We start from the raw sequence: 18,900 nt of genomic DNA, 5'->3' as shown, positions 1-18,900 counted from the left end.
CATTCTTGAGATATGGAGGCCAGAGGGTTGGGAGTTCAAACTCAACTTTTGTCTACATAAAAAATGAGAAGCCTACTTAGGTTACATGAGGCTCTACCTATCTCAAAAAAACAATCCAGCCCAAAAAACCATTGGTGGTGATGAGAGATGCTAAAACTTGATTTGATAGGAAGTCTCCCTCAGCTTATGTTCAGTATTAGATCTGTAAAAATATTTTTACAAGAATAACTTTATTAAACCAAGGTGAAAATTAAAGAATTAAGAGGAGTTATTAATTATATAGGAAATTTTAATATCTTTTTAGTAAAAAAGAATTCTGGTGTTAATTTTACACTTCTTGCCTTTTATTTGGTTTTACGTTATTGGCTATTCTTGCTTTTTTATGTATTTTCTTGAGGATTGCCTTTTTCTCTCTTAATTGAGAGACTTAGCAAATACATGTCAGTGATGGATCTCCCTGTAAACTACCTAGTATGATATTTGGCTTTGTCATAGATTCAGAAAACCATTTTTAATGACCTGTATTCATCCTTTAGCTTACATATAAGGGGTTAATACTGTATGATCACTTTGGCTTTCAGATTAATATGACTTTTTTCCTCCATAGCCTGGATCTAAAAAATCAGCAAGTGGATCAGATGATAAAGCCAGCTCCAAAGAATCAAAGACAGGAAGTCTGGATCCGTTATCTTGCATAAGTAAGCATCCCAGATCTGATCTCTAGCTTGGTTTAAAAACTTACTCCTGGAAAAACTCCCTTCACTTTAAACACAGACTCACCTCTTATGTTAACATGTGTGTTGTATTACACACAGGCACTGCAGACCTTCACAAAATGTACCCCACGCCACCGTCACTGGAACAGCACATTATGGGCTTCTCTCCAATGAATATGAATAACAAAGAGTACGGTAGCGTGGACACAGTACCTGGAGGAACTGTCCTGGAAGGAAATAGCTCTAGTGTAGGAACGCAGTTCAGAATTGAGGTTGAGGAAGGATTCTGTAGCCCTAAACCTTCTGAAATTAAAGTAAGTATTCTTCTAGAAAAGTTATTTCTCCCTGTGTTTTCTTATAGGATTAATTGCTATGTTCAAGAATCTTTTCACAGTTGATTTTAGTTTTGTGGCTAATAAATATGAGGAGTGAATTGTGGGAACATTATGTAAAATGCATTAAAAAATAGAAATAGAAAATATTTATACCTTTGTCCATTTAAAGAACAGGGTAAAGAAGGCAGTCGCTTTGATTCTGTTTCTTTGTTTTTGCCCCTGAAATATAAGGCACTGAAAGTCCACGTTCTTTATATTGTAGGATTTTTCTTATGTCTATAAGCCTGAAAATTGTCAAGTTCTAGTAGGATGTTCCATGTTTGCACCTTTAAAAACTCTACCAAGCCATTGTCTGCCTCCTATCAAATTGCCAGAAGAATGTGTTTACCGGCAGAGCTGGACTGTTGGAAAATTGGACTTGCTTCCTTCAGGCCCTTCAATGCCATTCATCAAAGAGGGGTATGATTGATGGTTATTATAATACTGAATGCTTGTATGGGAGGTGTGTGTGTGTCTCTGTGTGTACGTGCGTGCGCATGCTTGTGCCCATATGTTAGAGGGGTGGCATTGGAGAATATGCATGCCTACAAGCCACATGTATTGCCCTTTTACTCACCTGAGACACAGTTTCACATTGGACCTGAAATGTGGTGTTTTGTCTGAGCGGATTGGTCAGCATCCTCCTGGAATACGCCGTCTTTGCCTTCTAAGTGCTGGATTATAGCTTGCTTAATTAGTCATGCCCAGCTTTTTCACATGGTATCTGGGAATTTGAACTCATATCTCCAGCTTACATAGCAAGCATTTTTACCCATTGAGCCATCTCTGCAGCTCAGATTTTGTTTTTCTTGTGAAGTACCTGGTATGCTGGAAATAGAGCATTGGTTTGGAAATCCTAAGTAAATAAATAAGATGATTCTTGTTTATCATGATAGTAGAGATGGATAAACTATTTGAAACCACTGACCATTGTTTTAATTTTGGAGGCACCTTTTCCTTTAGTCTGCAATTTCAAATTGGTCTCATTTATATACTGCCATTTTCAGTGACTTCTCATTGTAACATAAAGGTTTGCATTTTGTTATCAGTTGTATCTTTAAAACTATTGCCAGCTGGGTGGTGGTGGTGCACGCTTTTAGTCCTAGCACTTGAGGCCAGCCTTGTCTTATAGAGTGAGTTCCAGGACAGCCAGGGTGTGCTACACAGAGAAACACTGTCTTGTAAAACAAAACAAAACACCCACTGTTACCACTTTTTAACACCCCAAAAGTCAGAATTTATTTTTTTACTATCAGTAGCGATTAGAGTCAATGAAATATGGATATTTGTAGCATTAGAAATGTATAGATAGTAAATATGGCTGTCCAGATGTGGCTAATAAATTTATGATTCTTTTTTTTTTCTTTCTTTTTTTTTTTGGTTTTTCGAGACAGGGTTTCTCTGTGTAGTCCTGGCTGTCCTGGAACTCACTCTGTAGACCAGGCTGGCCTCGAACTCAGAAATCTGCAAATTTATGATTTTTTTAAGTCTTTAAATTTTATGTGTATATCCTTATATGACTTCATGTGCACCACATGTGTGTAGGTGCTCACAGAGACCAAAGGACATCAGATCCCCTGGAACTGTAGTTAATAGGCAGTTGTGAGCCGCCTGATATGGGTCCTGGGAACCAAACCTCTGAACCTATGTCCCCTAAAAATGCAGCAAATATTTTAAACACCAAGCCATAGTTCTAGCCACTGCCTCATTTTATAATCTTGAATCTAGTTGGTTATTATATTTTGATTCTAGTTAGCTCACAGGAATCTCCATAGTGGACACAATAAACCTGAAATAAGTTATTTATCCCTCTAATCTTGTAATGATTACCATATGGAAATTTTCAGTGTTGTTTAGAAGCATATGGAGGATGCTTTTTTGTGTTTCATATTATTAATGTGTTCTTTTATGAATTTGTTCCTCTTACCCTGGTGACAACAGTGATGGCAGTAATTTGGATCAAGACTATGGCCCTGCCTACACACCACAAACCCATACTTCTTTTGGGATGCCTCCGAGCAGCGCGCCTCCTAGTAATAGTGGCGCAGGAATTCTTCCTTCCCCATCCACCCCCAGGTTTCCGACTCCGAGGACTCCGAGGACTCCAAGGACTCCTCGTGGGGCTGGTGGACCTGCCAGTGCTCAAGGTTCAGTCAAGTATGAGAATTCAGACTTGTACTCACCAGCTTCCACCCCATCTACATGCAGACCCCTCAATTCTGTTGAACCCGCAACTGTCCCTTCCATCCCTGAAGCGCACAGTCTTTATGTAAACCTCATCCTTTCAGAGTCAGTAATGAATTTGTTTAGAGACTGTAATTTTGATAGTTGCTGTATTTGTGTCTGCAACATGAATATCAAGGGTGCCGATGTTGGAGTTTACATTCCAGACCCAACGCAGGAAGCACAGTATCGGTGTACCTGTGGCTTCAGTGCTGTCATGAACCGAAAATTTGGAAATAATTCAGGATTATTTCTTGAAGATGAACTTGACATCATAGGACGTAACACAGACTGTGGCAAAGAAGCAGAAAAACGTTTTGAAGCTCTCAGGGCTTCCTCTGTGGAAAATGTTAACGGAGGCCTAAAGGAATCTGAAAAGGTGCCTGATGAATTGATATTACTGCTGCAAGATCAATGCACTAATTTATTTTCACCCTTTGGAGCGGCAGACCAAGATCCTTTTCCCAAAGCGGGTCTAAGTAGCAACTGGGTGCGTGTTGAGGAGCGGGACTGTTGTAGTGACTGCTGTCTCGCGTTAGAACATGGGCGTCAGTTCATGGATAACATGTCAGGAGGAAAAGTTGATGAAGCACTTGTCAGAAGCTCATGCTTACACCCATGGGCCAAGCAAAATGGTAAGTTTGTGAAAGGAATAGTTCTTCACTAATTTGACTTTGGCTTCTTTTTTTTCTGGGGAGGAAATTAGCAGAAGCATGTAGGCCAGATAGGGATGCTGAAGTTTGGACTTAACCCTCATTTAAAGACAGCTATATGCTGGGTGAGGTAGCTCAAGCCTTTAATCTCAGCAGAGGCAGGCAGATCTCTGTGAGTTGGAAGTCAGCCATGTCTACATATAGAGTTTCAGGATAGTCAAGACTGTAAGAGACCCTGACTCAGAAAAACAAACAAACAAAAAAACCAGACTGTTACCTAAAGTGAGACTTCTTAGCTGTTTAGCTGAGTTTCACCAATAAAAATGTTATCGTACATCTTTAATTATATACTTACATAGAAATGTAAAGGGCATGTTTCATGTTAGTCGGCAGAAAACTAGTGATTGTTTCATGCAGCCATCTAATTTGTCTTTTGAGGTACCTTGCACTCCACTATTGAGCTATGCCTGGACTATCTTATTAAATACTTAGCAGAGAACCTTGTTTATGCTCAGTACTGTTTGATGCTCACTGTTGAACAGTCACAACAGTCTTTGGTATTGAATTTTTATTTGATTGTTTTGTTTGTTTTTCCTTGTACATGTGGGTGCATGATTGCATGTGTTTATGGAGTTCAGATACATAGAAGGATAGCCTTCTGTCATTCCTCAGAAGCTATCAACCTTGTGGGCCCCACTCCCTGTGGATTAGGTTTTTACAGGGTACTGACTGGCTAGGTTAGAATCCCTTGTCTTCTTGAGCCTATGATTTACTGGAAGAGACAGTTAAATAACAACAACAACAGAAAATATATACTAGCATTACATACCAGTTACAAGTACGTAGAAGAGAAAGCAGGGCAAAGAAGCATGTTTGCAGGGGAGGAACCTTATGTGCTGGTTTAGAAATATGGTTAGAGATGTTAGTGAGGGGGAAGGAACATTTATAGAAAGGCCTACTTGAAGTGGTAAAAATGAGCAGAGTAGTTAACTGGGGCTAGAATGTTAGCAGACAATGTAGTTCCAAGTCATTGAGGACATAGTTCTCTTGGCAAGTTTTAGAAACATAGGTAGTGTTACATATGTTGAGTGATGGTCAAACTGATACATAATGAAGTGTAAGAGGTGTCAAGATGGCAGCTTGGAAAAGACTGGAAGCCATAGAAATAGTAGTAGTAGGTTCTAGATTAGATAGAGATGTAGACCTACAGAATGTGCTGGTCCATTTAAGTAAAGATGAAGCATTAAGCATGGCTTATACGAATTCTAGTACTACTGCAGAGAAAGAAAATAGGAGGTCAGGCGACAAATTTGGAGGTTAAAATTCAGAATACTGGTGGTTCTGGAAATGAAACATCTTTTGTATGTGGGTTATCAGTATTAAATACTATGGAAAGCCAGGTGTGGTGCACATCTGTAATACCAGCACTGGGAAAGTGTAGGAAAGAATCAGAAGTTCAAGATGATCTTTGGCTACATAGGTAAGTTCAAGCCACCCTGGAATATATGAGGCCCTTTCTTTTCAAAGGCTGGAGCTGGATGGGAAGTTTTGGGGAACTTCCCAAAAGAGGGTCAGGAAGGAATCGGAGAACGAACAAGGAAGTGATTGCTCATGCATGAGAATAGTTGAAGGAGAGTGATTATATGTATAAATAATGTCTTCATAAAGGTACAGTGTGACAAGACCACTGCATGTGACCCCATGAAGGGAATGAGAGACCTAGATAATCAGTTCTGGCCAACCTGATTAGAGCGAGTGTGAGGAAATGAGAAACAAACTTGAAATTTGGGAGACACTGGTATAAATAGGGTCCTATGTTAGGGTTAACATACACACACACACACACACACACACACACACACACACACACACACACACATTTGTACATGGAAGTTGATTCTATAGATCAAAAACTTTACATTGACAATAATTTCATATAATTGAGTAAGTGGTATTTTGCTATATGAATATATGGTAGCTTATCTATCACTATTTTTGTAGTGACTCAAAATCTTCTAGCAATTTAAAAATATACAATACAGTCATATTAGCTGTGCTCATCATGTTACTATGTAGACCTCTAGAACATAATCTTCCTACCTAACTGGAAACTCACTCTCTTTCCAGTCTAACTTCCTTCTTTGGGAAGAATTACCACAGAACAAAAGGTACTATTGTAGGAGTAAGGTCATTAAATAAGTGAGGGGTAATAGAATACATTCCAAGTAGAGGTGTATGTATATTGACCTTTATATAGGAACATGTCCATCGCAGTAAGAATAATAGACAGTATTTCTTTGGACAAGAAGAGAGAAAGTGACCATTCTTAGTGATTTCTTTTGTAGTGAGTGAGAGTAGTAGGAGACACTGACAGGGTCATTTGATGCTGCTGTCTTAATTCACACACTAGCAGCTTCACACAGTCCCACTTTGTTAGAAACGCACGTTATGATCTTCTCAAGCAAACTCTGGAGATAGGAATTACTTTTGTCACTTATTACTAATGATGTCTTTGAAAAAGTGATATATTGGGCTGGAGAGATGGCTCAGCGGTTAAGAGCACTGACTGTTCTTCCAGAGGTCCTGAGTTCAAGTCCCAGCAACCACATGGTGGCTCACAACCATCTTTAATGGGCTCTGATGCCCTCTTCTGGTGTGTCTGAAGAGAGGAATGGTGAATACGTAAAATAAATAAATAAATAAATCTTTTTTAAAAAAAAAAAAAGAAAAAGTGATATATTATCTTTATATCTTTATCTGTAGTTTATGTGTGTGTGTGTGGGGGGGGTTGAACCCAGGTGTAAAAGTAACTTTTAAGCCTGGCAGTGATGGCGCACGCCTTTAATCCTAGCACTTGGGAGGCAGAGGCAGGTGGATTTCTGAGTTCAAGGCCAGCCTGGTCTACATGGTGAGTTCCAGGACAGCCAGGGCTATACAGAGAAACCCTGTCTGGAAAAACCAAAAAAAAAAAAAAAAAGAGTAACTTTTATTCCTCTGATGTAATTGTAGTTTCTGAAGCTTCCTCCTAACCTAGGTCAAGCCATGGAGGCTTATAGTCTCCGCACAATCTTATTTAAGGCCTAGAGTGTGTTTGGCCTCTGAGACTTACTGTTGAATAAACTCACCCTTTCTAGTTCTTTCTGAGCTGTGACTTGCTGGTTCAACTCAGCTGTTCTGGTTCAAACTCCTCTCCAGGCTGACTGACTCAATCTGACTTCTCCCTCAATCTCTGAATTGCTCTACTTGGCCTCAAAAACTAACAATGGCAATATGTTCTTCTGGTTCCTTTTCATTCTTGGACTCGTTCTGTTTTTATCTGTGTCTAGTTTGTTCTCTCTCTATATATATATCTTTTTGATCTATTTATTTTATGTATACAAGTACACTGTAGCTGTCTTCAGACACCAGAAGAGGGCAACAGACCCCATTACAGATGGTTATGAGACACCATGTGGTTGCTGGGAATTGGACTCAAGACCTCTGGAAGAGCAGTCAGTGCTCTTAACTACTGAGCCATCTCTCCAGCCCGTTTGTTCTCTCTTCAACCTGTCTCTGTAAAACTCTCCTGGTAAAACGGCCTCCTTTCTCTCTGTCTGAACTGCTCCCTCAAGTAGCTTCCTTTCCTCTCTCTTCTCCTCTGATTCATCACTTTGTCTGCCGCTCAATTAGTCATCACTTTCAAACATGGGTGCCTCCTTCTACAAACTAACTTTACCTTCATTTTTGGGGGGATTAAAGATGTGTTCTGAGGGTTTGTCTGTATTCCAGCCAGAGAAGCCAGCTATGTTGCTAGATTAAAATCCCTCCTACACCCAGGATCTTGTGTATGCTAGGCCAGTAGTTTATAACTGAACTATATCCTCAACTCACTTTATTTGTGCTAATGAAATAAAACTAGTATTTCACTTGATTAGCATTGTAAAGATTTAATCAGTTCATTCATGTAAACATAATAGGTCTTATGTAGTCCTTACATAACTTACCAGTTCAGCCATTTCAAACAGTGGGCTGTGTATTTGGTATTTGGGGAGCTATGAAGAGAGAGAGAGAGTCTACATTTTAATTGTTCTGAGCCACTAGGATAACTAAAGTTAGAATCAGAGAAGTAAAAGATAATCCACATTCTTTTTTTTTTTTAAAAGATTTATTTATTCTTATTTTATTTTTAAATTTTTAAATAGTTATTTATTTACATTTATTTATTTAATGTATATGAGTACACCATTGCTCTCTTCAAGAGTGCATCAGACCCCATTACAGATGGTTGTGAGCCACCATGTGATTGCTGGGAGTTGAAGTCAGGACCTCTGGAAGAGCAGTCAGTGCTCTTAACTACTGAGCCATCTCTCTAGTCCCCAAATTCTTATTGATAGAAAAATCCTATTATTAATTACTGTAATATAGACAGAATATTAACAAGCCCTTAAATTGAAGAAAATTATGTGAATTTGATCACATATAATTGATAAATTATAGATTAATTATAGCAATAGTAGTTTGAGGGTAAGGTCAGAATACTTCTAAAGACTATTGTAGCATGTATGGTTTTTTTTTTTTTTTACATTGTGTGTGTGTGTTTCTGTGTGTGCAGACATGTACACACATGTCATGTTACACGTTGAAGTCAGAAGACACTTGCAGGAGTTGTTTGTCTTCCATTCAGTGAAGTCTTTAGGCTTAGCTGCAAGTGCCTTTATTCTGTGAAACATCTCACTCCTCCAGTTAAAGCTTACCTTTAATGCAGGTCTGAAACAAGCAAAAGTAAATGTGTTGTTCATTTGCAGATAAAACTCAGGGTGCTGCTTATTTTTTGAGATTTACATGTGTATAAAAAGGAGCAGGGAATGGAGCAGGAGGAAACATTTAATAGACTGGGAGAAAGTGTAATACTTCTTGGGCATGGTGGTGCATATTGACAACTAGTACATTATAGTGAGATTCTGTCTCAACCAAAACAGGGTTTTTTTGGCAATGAGATCATAACTCATAATTATTTTCATCATGATATTAAAAGTAATTTGTGAAATAAAGCAAGTGGACCCCGTTCATGGACTCGTTATTATTCATGACAATATCATGATTCACCTAATTCATTATACTACATTATGCATTCATTATATTACAGGGAAGAGCCAGTTAAAATAAAGCCAAATCAGTGAGTCCCTGGCACATAGACTCCAATGTTACTCACTCCAACAGCAGCAAATAGCTTTAGGAGTGCTCTTTATTATTAGTTTACCGGGATTACCTCTTTGCCAGGGAAATACTAAGTTTTACTTGGTGCACATTTATACTCTGATTAAAGTATAGCATTGCTGAGTATGTACAGAATTAGGACCTGTGCATTAGCCTGTGGATTGTGCCGTCTGCCTTGGTTACCTTTCTCCCTCATATTTAACTTGGGTTCTTTCTTGTCTCCTTTAACTCTTGTTAGATGTTATGTTCTGCATTTTCCATAGTATTTTCTTATTTCTTTCTTATGCACGCAATAGAATTTATTGACTGATCTCTTATCCCTTAAGTACATCCCATGCAAGTTCTGTGTAAGGGTATCCATATTTCCAACACTGAGAATAGTGAATATGGATATTTATTCAGATTAATTTAAAAGTCTGTGAAGTAGGTTGAGAATGTAGCTCTGTGGCAGAGCAATTGACTTACATATTGTCCTGGGTTTAATCCTTACTACAGAAGAGGAAAAAAGTCTGCAAAATAGTTTGTATATTTAAGGAGCAACTTGTTCAAGATTTTAAAAACAAAAATTTGCTCTTTAATTTTCTCATTTTCACTGTCCCAGCACCTTCCGATCATATGAGAAAAACTTTTCTAAACATACCATATAATTTATCTATATAAAGTGTACAGTCAAAAATTTAGTATTTACAGTTGTAATTATTTGTACAAACAATTTTGGAACATTTGTGTCACTCCAAAAGTAATAACCCATACTTAGTAGTTATTTGCTATTTTTACCCATCCCTTTCTTGTAGCCGTAAGCAACTATTAATTAGCCTAGTTAGGGTTCTGTCTGTATAGATGGACATTTTGGGACATTATATATAAATCGAATAGTACAATATTGGGGCTTTTGTGACTTCTTTTAAAAATTTTTTTAGTTTATTTTAATTTTATGTTCATTGGTGTTTTACCCTCATATCTGTCTGTGTGAGGATGTTGAAGACATTTAGTGGTATAGCTTTTTCCAAATCTTCAAATTGGACATTTGAATGCACTTTCGCTTCTGTGAACATGTGTGTACAATTTTATGTATGCTTGTGTTTCCGTCATAGTTAGATAGATTTCCTTGGTCATAGAACTCATATTTTTCAAAGCATCTGGACTACTTTAAATTCTAACATTAGATGGTTCCACTTTCTCCCAAAACACACCAATACTTGTAGTCTATTTTTTATTGAAGACATCCTGGTGGTTATGAAGTAGTTTCTTGCGGTTTGGCTTTGGATTCCTCTAATGACGAGTGATGCTCAGTGTCTTTTTTTAGATACCATTTGTGTATCTTAGGAGAAATGCTTAAAAGATCCTTTGTTTTACTGGGGAGTGGGACTGAAGTGTTGAGTGTTAAAAGGAAGTATTTCATACTGCAGCCCCACCTGGGGCTTGTGAGCCTTCAGCTTCACCAGTTTTTAAAATTTGACTTTTTAGTTTTTTAAATGTGTACTTCATTCTTGTTTTTAAGTTATTGTTCTGTAAGAGTTGTTTATGAACTGTGGATAAAAATCCCTTATTGATTTGTGGTTTGATAATATTTTCACAGCCAGGCATTAGTGGTGCACGCCTTCAATCCCAGCACTTGGGAGGCAGAGGCAGGTAGATCTTGCTCTGTAGATCAGGCTGGCCTCAAACTCAGAGATCCCACCTGCCTCTGCCTGCCCACCAGTCCTCACTTACTTCCTTTCTTCCTTCCTTCCTTCCTTCCCTCCCTCCCCCCCTCCCTCCCTCCCTCCCTCCCTCCCTCCCTCCCTCCCTCCTGTCTGTCTTCAGGGATTGTAGATAGGTGCTACTACATCTGACTTCTGAAAGGTTTTATATACTTTTCTATATATGCAGATGTTTTGATTTCTTTATAATGAACAGTTAAAATACCTCAGATGTATTTCTTTTAAACTCTAAAGTTTGTGCTACCAAAAGGCAATTGCTACTCACTTTTTTTTTTTAATGATTGTAGATGCGAGTGTGCAGTGTTCACAGGATATACTTCGGATGCTCCTTTCTCTTCAGCCAGTTCTTCAAGATGCTATTCAGAAAAAAAGAACAGTGAGGCCTTGGGGTGTTCAAGGTCCTCTCACATGGCAACAATTTCATAAAATGGCTGGCCGAGGCTCTTATGGTAAGTTGTGTATTGTACTCGATAATGACTGGTTTATGTCTGTTCTCAGGTATGTGCCCAACTTGAATAAGTACATTAGTTCTTAAGTATTTGAGGATACTATGGTCCAATTCTAATTCTAGCCCACCTTTCTACTTTTGTAGCATTTAGTTTTCCTGGGTTCTTTAATCTCACTCAGCATGAGTAGCTGCACTATTTGTACATGCTTAACATCCAGTATGATTTTATCTGAAGGAAGGGTGATAATTTTTGTAAAATCTCCAAATGACTTCAGTTCTAAATTGAATGAGATGAAAGATTGTGCTCAAGTAATAGAGGCTAATACTTTTTAAAAACATAAGATTTTCCACATCAAAAGTTTGGACAAAAAGAGAAATTTGCAGGTATGACAAAAGCAGTCAATGAACACTTAGTGGGTATATGTTGACTTGTGCTCTCCTGTAAGGAGGAGGCTCTCAGATGGTTGAAATACTGTTTCTGCAGTAGCACTTACGTATATTTGACTGATAGCTGGTTGTGTTTTGTAATGTTGGGATTGAACCAGAGCCTCACACTAGCATTAAAAGTTCTCTGTGGTTTCAGAATGCATTGTATACAGTAGTAGACTCCTTGTGTTTTTCTGTTTTATTAAAGGCTGAATAATTTAAATGTCATATAAATTGATAATCTATGAGAAGTTCAATTTATTGATACTTTTTAGTATGAACTTTACATTAAAAAAAAAAAACTGGGCAGTGGTGGCACACGTCTTTAATCCCAGCACTTGGAAGGCAGAGGCAGGTGGATTTCTGAGTTCGAGGCCAGCCTGGTCTACAGAGTGAGTTCCAGGACAGCCAGGGCAGACAGAGAAACCCTGTCTCGAAAAACCAAAAAAAAGAAAAGAAAAAATAAAAAACTTTACATTTTTCTCAAAGCCAGAACAGATTTATTTCTGCACCTGATTTTGAAGATTATTTCTGTATGTATTTTATCAATATATTATCCGTAGACATATAAAGTATTTCCATCATTATCTATCACTCCACCCATATTTCATAATTCCAACTATTTTCAGGGATTTGTTTATGCTTGTCTTAAATCATATGTGTAGTTTAAATTTTGTATTGCTGAATTATACTTAGCAGAATCAATTTAAACTCAATCAGATAAATATTTACTGTCTCAGACTTGCCAGTAGATTATCAGATAGTTGAGTGGAAGAACATTTATTTCACTATAACTTGAGACGCTGAGAGTGAGTTTTCTGGGTTCAGATTCCTACAGTGACTTATTTTATGATGCTGGATAAGTTGTTTACCTTTTCCATTACTGTCTTATGTTTAAAATGAGTTTACTAACAGTGTCTGCCAATATATGGTGTTTGTGAGAATTAGTATAGACAGAAATATATATATATATATATATACAGAATTAATACAGACAGTACGTACACACACACACACACACAAACACACACAGACACACAGTATAGACAGAGTGTGGTGCTACAGCTACTTCTTAGTATTCAGGCTACTTTCTTAAAAGAGATCAAACAGCTTTCTTTGTCTTTGTTTGTGTGCTTTACTCATTTTAAAATAAGATAATTTGTCTTTTTTTTTTCCTAAGAATATATTGTGGTAAGAACATTTAACCTGAGATCTACCCTTTTAATTCAGTTTTAAGTAAAACATATAGTATTGTTGATTTCTGTATAACGTTGTATATCTGATGATTTTCTCATATATTTTTATGAGTCCTTTTTTATGGTAAATATATTAACTCCATATCAATTATAAATTTGTTTACTATCAAATTAGGTCAGTTCATGCCAGCTGTGATGACTCATGCCTATAATTTGAGCATTTAACAGGCTGAGGAAAAGAGAATTGTTATAAGTTCAAGACCAGACTGTGCTGTAGAACAAAAACCCATCTCAAGTAAAATAGCAGTAAATATTTTAAAGTGACCACTTAAGGATATTTTTAATTCTCAAAATATGTCATTACTTGGTTTTCATGTTTCTGTCTTTAATATTTTCCTTATTAACTTTGGGAATAAAGAAAGTGACATGAATTGGGTTCTTCCTGATTGCCTTCTTTATTACTCAGGAACTGATGAATCTCCGGAACCACTGCCGATTCCCACGTTTTTGTTGGGATATGATTATGATTTTCTGGTGCTTTCTCCATTTGCTCTCCCTTACTGGGAGAAACTTATGCTGGAACCTTATGGATCTCAAAGAGATATAGCCTATGTTGTACTCTGTCCAGAGAATGAAGCTTTGTTAAATGGAGCCAGAAGCTTTTTTAGAGATCTCACTGCAATATACGAGGTAGATATTTTATAATTTATAGTTTCATGTTTAAAATGTACTGGGAGATTCTACTGGTTGATGAAGAATGCTAATGTTGATAGTAGTCTTAGTAATGAATTATATTCTTGCTATATTTTTGCTAATCTTTATTAGGTATATGTGCCATGGGCCACAGTGGAAAACAGTTTTAGAGGGATCTATCAAGGGCATAAATGTGTTCTATTTAAAGTAACCTTGGGTATGTTAGGTGTGGTGGTGCATACCTGTATCTCATATGTATTTAGGTAGCTGAATCAGGAAAGTCTCCAGGCCAGCCTGGATTACACAGTGAGACTATGTCTTGGAAAAAAACGTATTACCAGGAGTGGTGGTATATGTTGGTAATCCAACATTTGAGAGGTAGAGAGAGGCTGGAGGATCAGAAATTCATCCTTCATAACAAGTTGGAGGCTAGTTTGGGTTACTGAGACCCTGTGTCCAAAAAAAAATTTCTAAAGGAAAACAACCAGTGTCTTTATAGTTACCCATGCTATTCCAACTCAGTTGTTAATTATAAGTGATAAGGCTTGTTTTAAATGGCTCAAGTGCTTGGATTTTATAATCTATAGCCAAATTGTACAGTCAATTCACTGATTCTGCCTTTTATATATATTTTTATAGTCCTGTCGATTGGGCCAACACAGACCTATTTCTCGACTGTTGACGGATGGGATCATGAAAGTGGGAGCTACTGCATCAAAGAAACTTTCAGAAAAGTTTGTAACAGAATGGTTTTCTCAGGCAGCTGATGGTAACAATGAAGCATTTTCTAAATTGAAGCTGTATGCACAAGTCTGCAGATATGATTTAGGTATTAAATTTGTATTCATCCCATAAGAGCAATGTGAGAAGTGTGGGTTGGTTCACCATCGAATTTTGTAAATAAAATCTTAGTGTCATGTAGCCATCTCCATTTTTTTTCAAACACTGTCTCTGCCTGCTTTTGTCCTCCAAGTCAGAACTGAGTAGATGTGGCAAAGGCTGTGGTTTCAAACTTACATATGTACTGTCTGACTGTCCACATAGAAATTCTGCTAGCTCCATATATGGTAGGCATAACAAGTAGACATTATTTGTTCCAAAATATTTTATGCTGCTTCTGTGGAGTCTGATGTTTTATACAATTGATCCCAGTATTCAGGAGGCAAAGTCAGGAGGATCTCTGTGAGTTTAAGGCCAGTGTGGCCTACAGCGTGAGTTCCAGGACAACAGGGCTACATACATAGTAAGACCCCGTCTTTAAAAAAATATTTTTTGGGGCTGGAGAGATGGCTCAGCGGTTAAGAGCACTGACTGCTCTTCCAGAGGTCCTGAGTTCAATTCCCAGCAACCACATGGTGGTTCACAACCATCTGCAATGGCGTCTGATGCCCTCTTCTGGTGTGTCTGAAGAGAGCAATGGTGAATACATAAAAAATAAAAAAATAATAAAATAAATTAAAAAGCTTTTAAAAAAATATTTTTTATTTGTTAATAATTTACATACAAATAATTTCTAAGTAACCTGTAGCTTAGAGTATGGCTGTTATTTAAATCTTTTTTTGTTATACTCTTAAATATCAGTGAACTTCCTTTACGCTTAATCCAAAGAGATACAATACTAAACTAATGAACCTAATTAGACATTTCTGAAAATTGAACCTTATGGTAATATCCCTCCATTTTGTATTTTAATTAGCTATCAATCTAGACAGTAGTTCTTTAACTTGTGATTTAACAATAGTTGCAGTGGTTTGATGAAAAATTGCTACATGCCAATACACATTTGTTGATGGTTTCTAATTTTTTCTTACACATATTGCTTGTGTGGGCATATATGCCACTGTGAATCAGTGGAAATCAGGACTACTTGGCAAGGTTGGTTTTCTCTTTCTATCTGATGGTTTCTGGGGATCAACTTAATCACCGAGCCATCTTGTCAGCTTTTGTTTATATTAATTTTGCCCAGGAAATTCTTAGATTTTCATACTGACTATTTAAAATTTGAATGAAAATATGGGTTTATTTTTATAGTTAAATTTTAAACTTTTTCCTTCCTTTTTTTTTTTTAAAGTTTCTGGGAGAAAATAGAAAGTTAGTTCATGCTACACTGTTAATAAAGCAGTTAAGGGAAGATAACTCCTGTAAAAGTATCAGCTATATTGTTATTTCTATAGTAGAATAAAAATTAGTCAGTGAAATCAAGAATTAAATACCCGTTTTTGTTCTTTAGGTCCATATCTTGCTTCTCAGCCGTTGGACAGCTCTCTGCTCTCCCAGCCAAATTTAGTTGCCCCTCCAAATCAGTCTTTGGTTACTGCACCTCAGATGACAAATACTGGAAACGCTACTGCTCCATCTGCCACCTTAGCATCTGCGGCAAGTAGCACTATGACCATGACTTCAGGTGTTGCCATATCTACTCCAGTTGCCACAGCTAATTCAACTTTGACCACAACTTCATCTTCATCATCTTCCAGTATGAGTAGTGGAGTATCATCAAATAAACTGCCTTCGTTTCCACCCTTTGGCAGTATGAACACTAGTGGTACAGGATCCATGTCTGCACAAGCAAGTACGGTTCAGAGTGGCCAGCTAGGAGGACAGCAGTCATCATCTCTGCAGGCAGCAGGAATGTCAGGGGAGTCGGCTTCACTTCCCACTCAGCCACATCCTGATGTGTCTGAAAGGTACCGTTAAATATTAGGATACTTGGGGTTGAAAGATAGTTAAGTAGTAAGTAGTGCATGTGTTTAACATGCTTGAACCTTTATGTACAATAAATGAATAAGTATAAACAAATTAAGTTTGTGGAAATGCAGAATCTATGGTCTCTTTATCTAAAGTTATAATAAGTATAAAGTACTTCTTGATCTTATTGTAGAATTTAGTCTCATCATGTTAATTATTTTATGTATAAAATTAAAATAAAGATTACTTTTACAATTTTCATCATAGAATCACAGGGTTGGCGTTAAGATCTTAAAAATAACCTATTCAACTCCAAATATTCCTGTGATTGAGCCTGGCTGTGTCATAAGCAGATGTAATTGTTTATGCATATGTTTTACACAAATGGTTGAGATATCACTTTGGAGGCCCCCCCCTCTGTGTGTGTGTGTGTGTGTGTGTGTGTGTGTGTGTGTGTGTTAGAAACTCACCCTGGAGCTTGTACTTGCTAGACAAAGCAACCTCTCCAAGTGCTGTACTTCAGTTCTGGTTTGGAGGCTTTAGATTCTTAGCAATACTGAATTTTGGCTCTGTCTTTTAATCATTTTGTGATAAGGGGAAGTCTAACTTACTTTAATGTTGTATCCATATCTGTAGTATGGAAGCAGTCTGGCATGATGCGCAGCAGCTGCGTTAATGGTAATAGATCTCATTGTTTTTACATAAAAGTCCTGGGGAACTTCCCTTGTGTTCACACTCATAAATATGAGTAAAGGTAAACTATTACCTAAACAGAAAAACCTGGCTTCTTTCTGGACTAGCTGTTTCTAGGCAGGCTCGTGAGCATGGCCAGTTACTAAGATACCTGTCAGAGACATCTAGTCTCTTACTGTTAAGCTGTTTGAGAAGTCTATTCTTACTTTTAAAAGCACAAAGCCTTTGATTTGTAAGTATCCTGATTTCAAAGAGATTTTCTGATGCCTTGTACCAATAAAAGAGGGATGTAAGGACTTGCTTTGGTGCTGTACCAGGCAGACATAATACGACTTTGTTCTATTTCTACCTCAATTTTTAGCACAATGGATCGGGATAAAGTGGGGATTCCCACAGATGGTGATTCACATGCAATTACCTACCCACCTGCAATTGTTGTTTATATAATTGATCCTTTTACATACGAAAATAAAGATGAGAGCACTAACTCTTCTAATGTATGGACTTTGGGGCTCCTTCGTTGCTTCTTGGAAATGGTCCAGACTCTTCCTCCTCATATCAAAAGTACTGTTTCTGTACAGGTAAGGTAATAAGAGTTTTAAGAGAGTTTATAAAAGATAAACTTTATAGTCCTAGGGGCTGATTAGATGGCTTGGCAGTGAAGTGCTTGCTGCTCTTCCAGAGGACTCAAGTTTAGTTCTTTCCACTCACATCTGATGCCTCACAGCTGTCAGTAATATCAGCAACAGGGGATCTGTTCTGTGGATACTGTCATATATATATAGGATACACACATAGAGACGGACAGACAGATACACATAAATCTTTTTAAAACTTTATTGTCATTCTACAATCACAATAAATATGATTATGTTGGCTATAGATGGTAGTGTGTGTTTCTAATTCCAGGAAGCTGAAGGAGTAGGATCAGAATTTGGAGGCCAGCATCAGTACATAGTTCCAGGCTAGCCTGGGCTATTTAATAAGCCATTTGTTTGTTTGTTAACCCCCTAATCCCCTCCTCCAAGATTATATTGAGTATATTGCTTCTCCTGCGTTACTTGCAAACACAGTTATAAAGTAGAGCCTAAATAGGAAAATAATGCCTGTATTCTATGTGTTAATTTTAATTGAGACAGGTTCACAGTAAAATAGAAGAAAATTAAAGAAATTTTGATTTCTTTAATTTGTAAATTATAATAGGCCCTGGGGAATTATATTTAATTAGTATAACTGCTATTTATAGAAATTTCAAAAGATTTCTAGGTGGTCCTTTAGTTCAGGACCCATATATAAAAACTATGTGACAGAGGCAGGCAGACTAGATGGCTCAATGGCTAAGAGCACTACTTGCTTTTCAGAAGACTCATATTTAGTTGCTAGCACTCATAAGGCATCTGATAGCATCCATAACTCTAGTCCTAATGGATCCCAGTGCTCTCTCTAGGCTCCACAGGTCATAATGTGTAAGTGTATGTAAATATATGCAGGCAGAACACTCATGCACATACCATACAGATTAAAAACACTGTGTGATAGAAACCAGTATCTTTCCATTAGATGTTGCTGACGTTTGTCTGAAGCGATTTCTCTTACTGTTGCAAGTTACTGTTAATGTTTGTATTACTCACCTTTCTCTGTAGATTGTTCCTTGTCAGTACCTGTTACAACCTGTGAAACACGACGACAGACAAATCTACTCCCAGCATTTAAAATCTTTGGCTTTTTCGGTGTTTACCCAGTGTCGGAGACCACTTCCAACATCAACCAATGTAAAAACACTTACTGGGTTTGGTCCAGGCTTAGCTATGGAAACTGCTCTTAAAAGTCCTGATGTAAGTATTATGTTTCCCGTGACCAAAGCTATCAAGGTGACTTACATTTTAAAATT

General features: G+C 37.4%; 1 protein-coding gene across 1 annotated transcript in view; it reads left to right on the top strand.

The window, feature by feature from the left end:
* The window catches only part of Med13 (mediator complex subunit 13), a 90,171-nt gene that overhangs the window by 56,530 nt on the left and 14,741 nt on the right, over positions 1–18,900 (top strand). The window contains exons 13-22 of the mRNA XM_028772392.1: positions 608–698; positions 816–1,030; positions 1,314–1,510; positions 3,032–3,948; positions 11,153–11,314; positions 13,402–13,625; positions 14,268–14,457; positions 15,859–16,315; positions 17,371–17,590; positions 18,653–18,844. Coding sequence (XP_028628225.1) covers positions 608–698; positions 816–1,030; positions 1,314–1,510; positions 3,032–3,948; positions 11,153–11,314; positions 13,402–13,625; positions 14,268–14,457; positions 15,859–16,315; positions 17,371–17,590; positions 18,653–18,844 — 2,865 coding nt within the window. The remainder of the gene's footprint in view (positions 1–607; positions 699–815; positions 1,031–1,313; positions 1,511–3,031; positions 3,949–11,152; positions 11,315–13,401; positions 13,626–14,267; positions 14,458–15,858; positions 16,316–17,370; positions 17,591–18,652; positions 18,845–18,900) is intronic.

This window comes from Grammomys surdaster, unplaced genomic scaffold (genome assembly GCF_004785775.1).
Source record: "Grammomys surdaster isolate TR1022 unplaced genomic scaffold, NIH_TR_1.0 213, whole genome shotgun sequence".
NCBI lineage: Eukaryota > Metazoa > Chordata > Mammalia > Rodentia > Muridae > Grammomys > Grammomys surdaster.
This window is presented reverse-complemented; position numbering and strand designations above follow the sequence as displayed.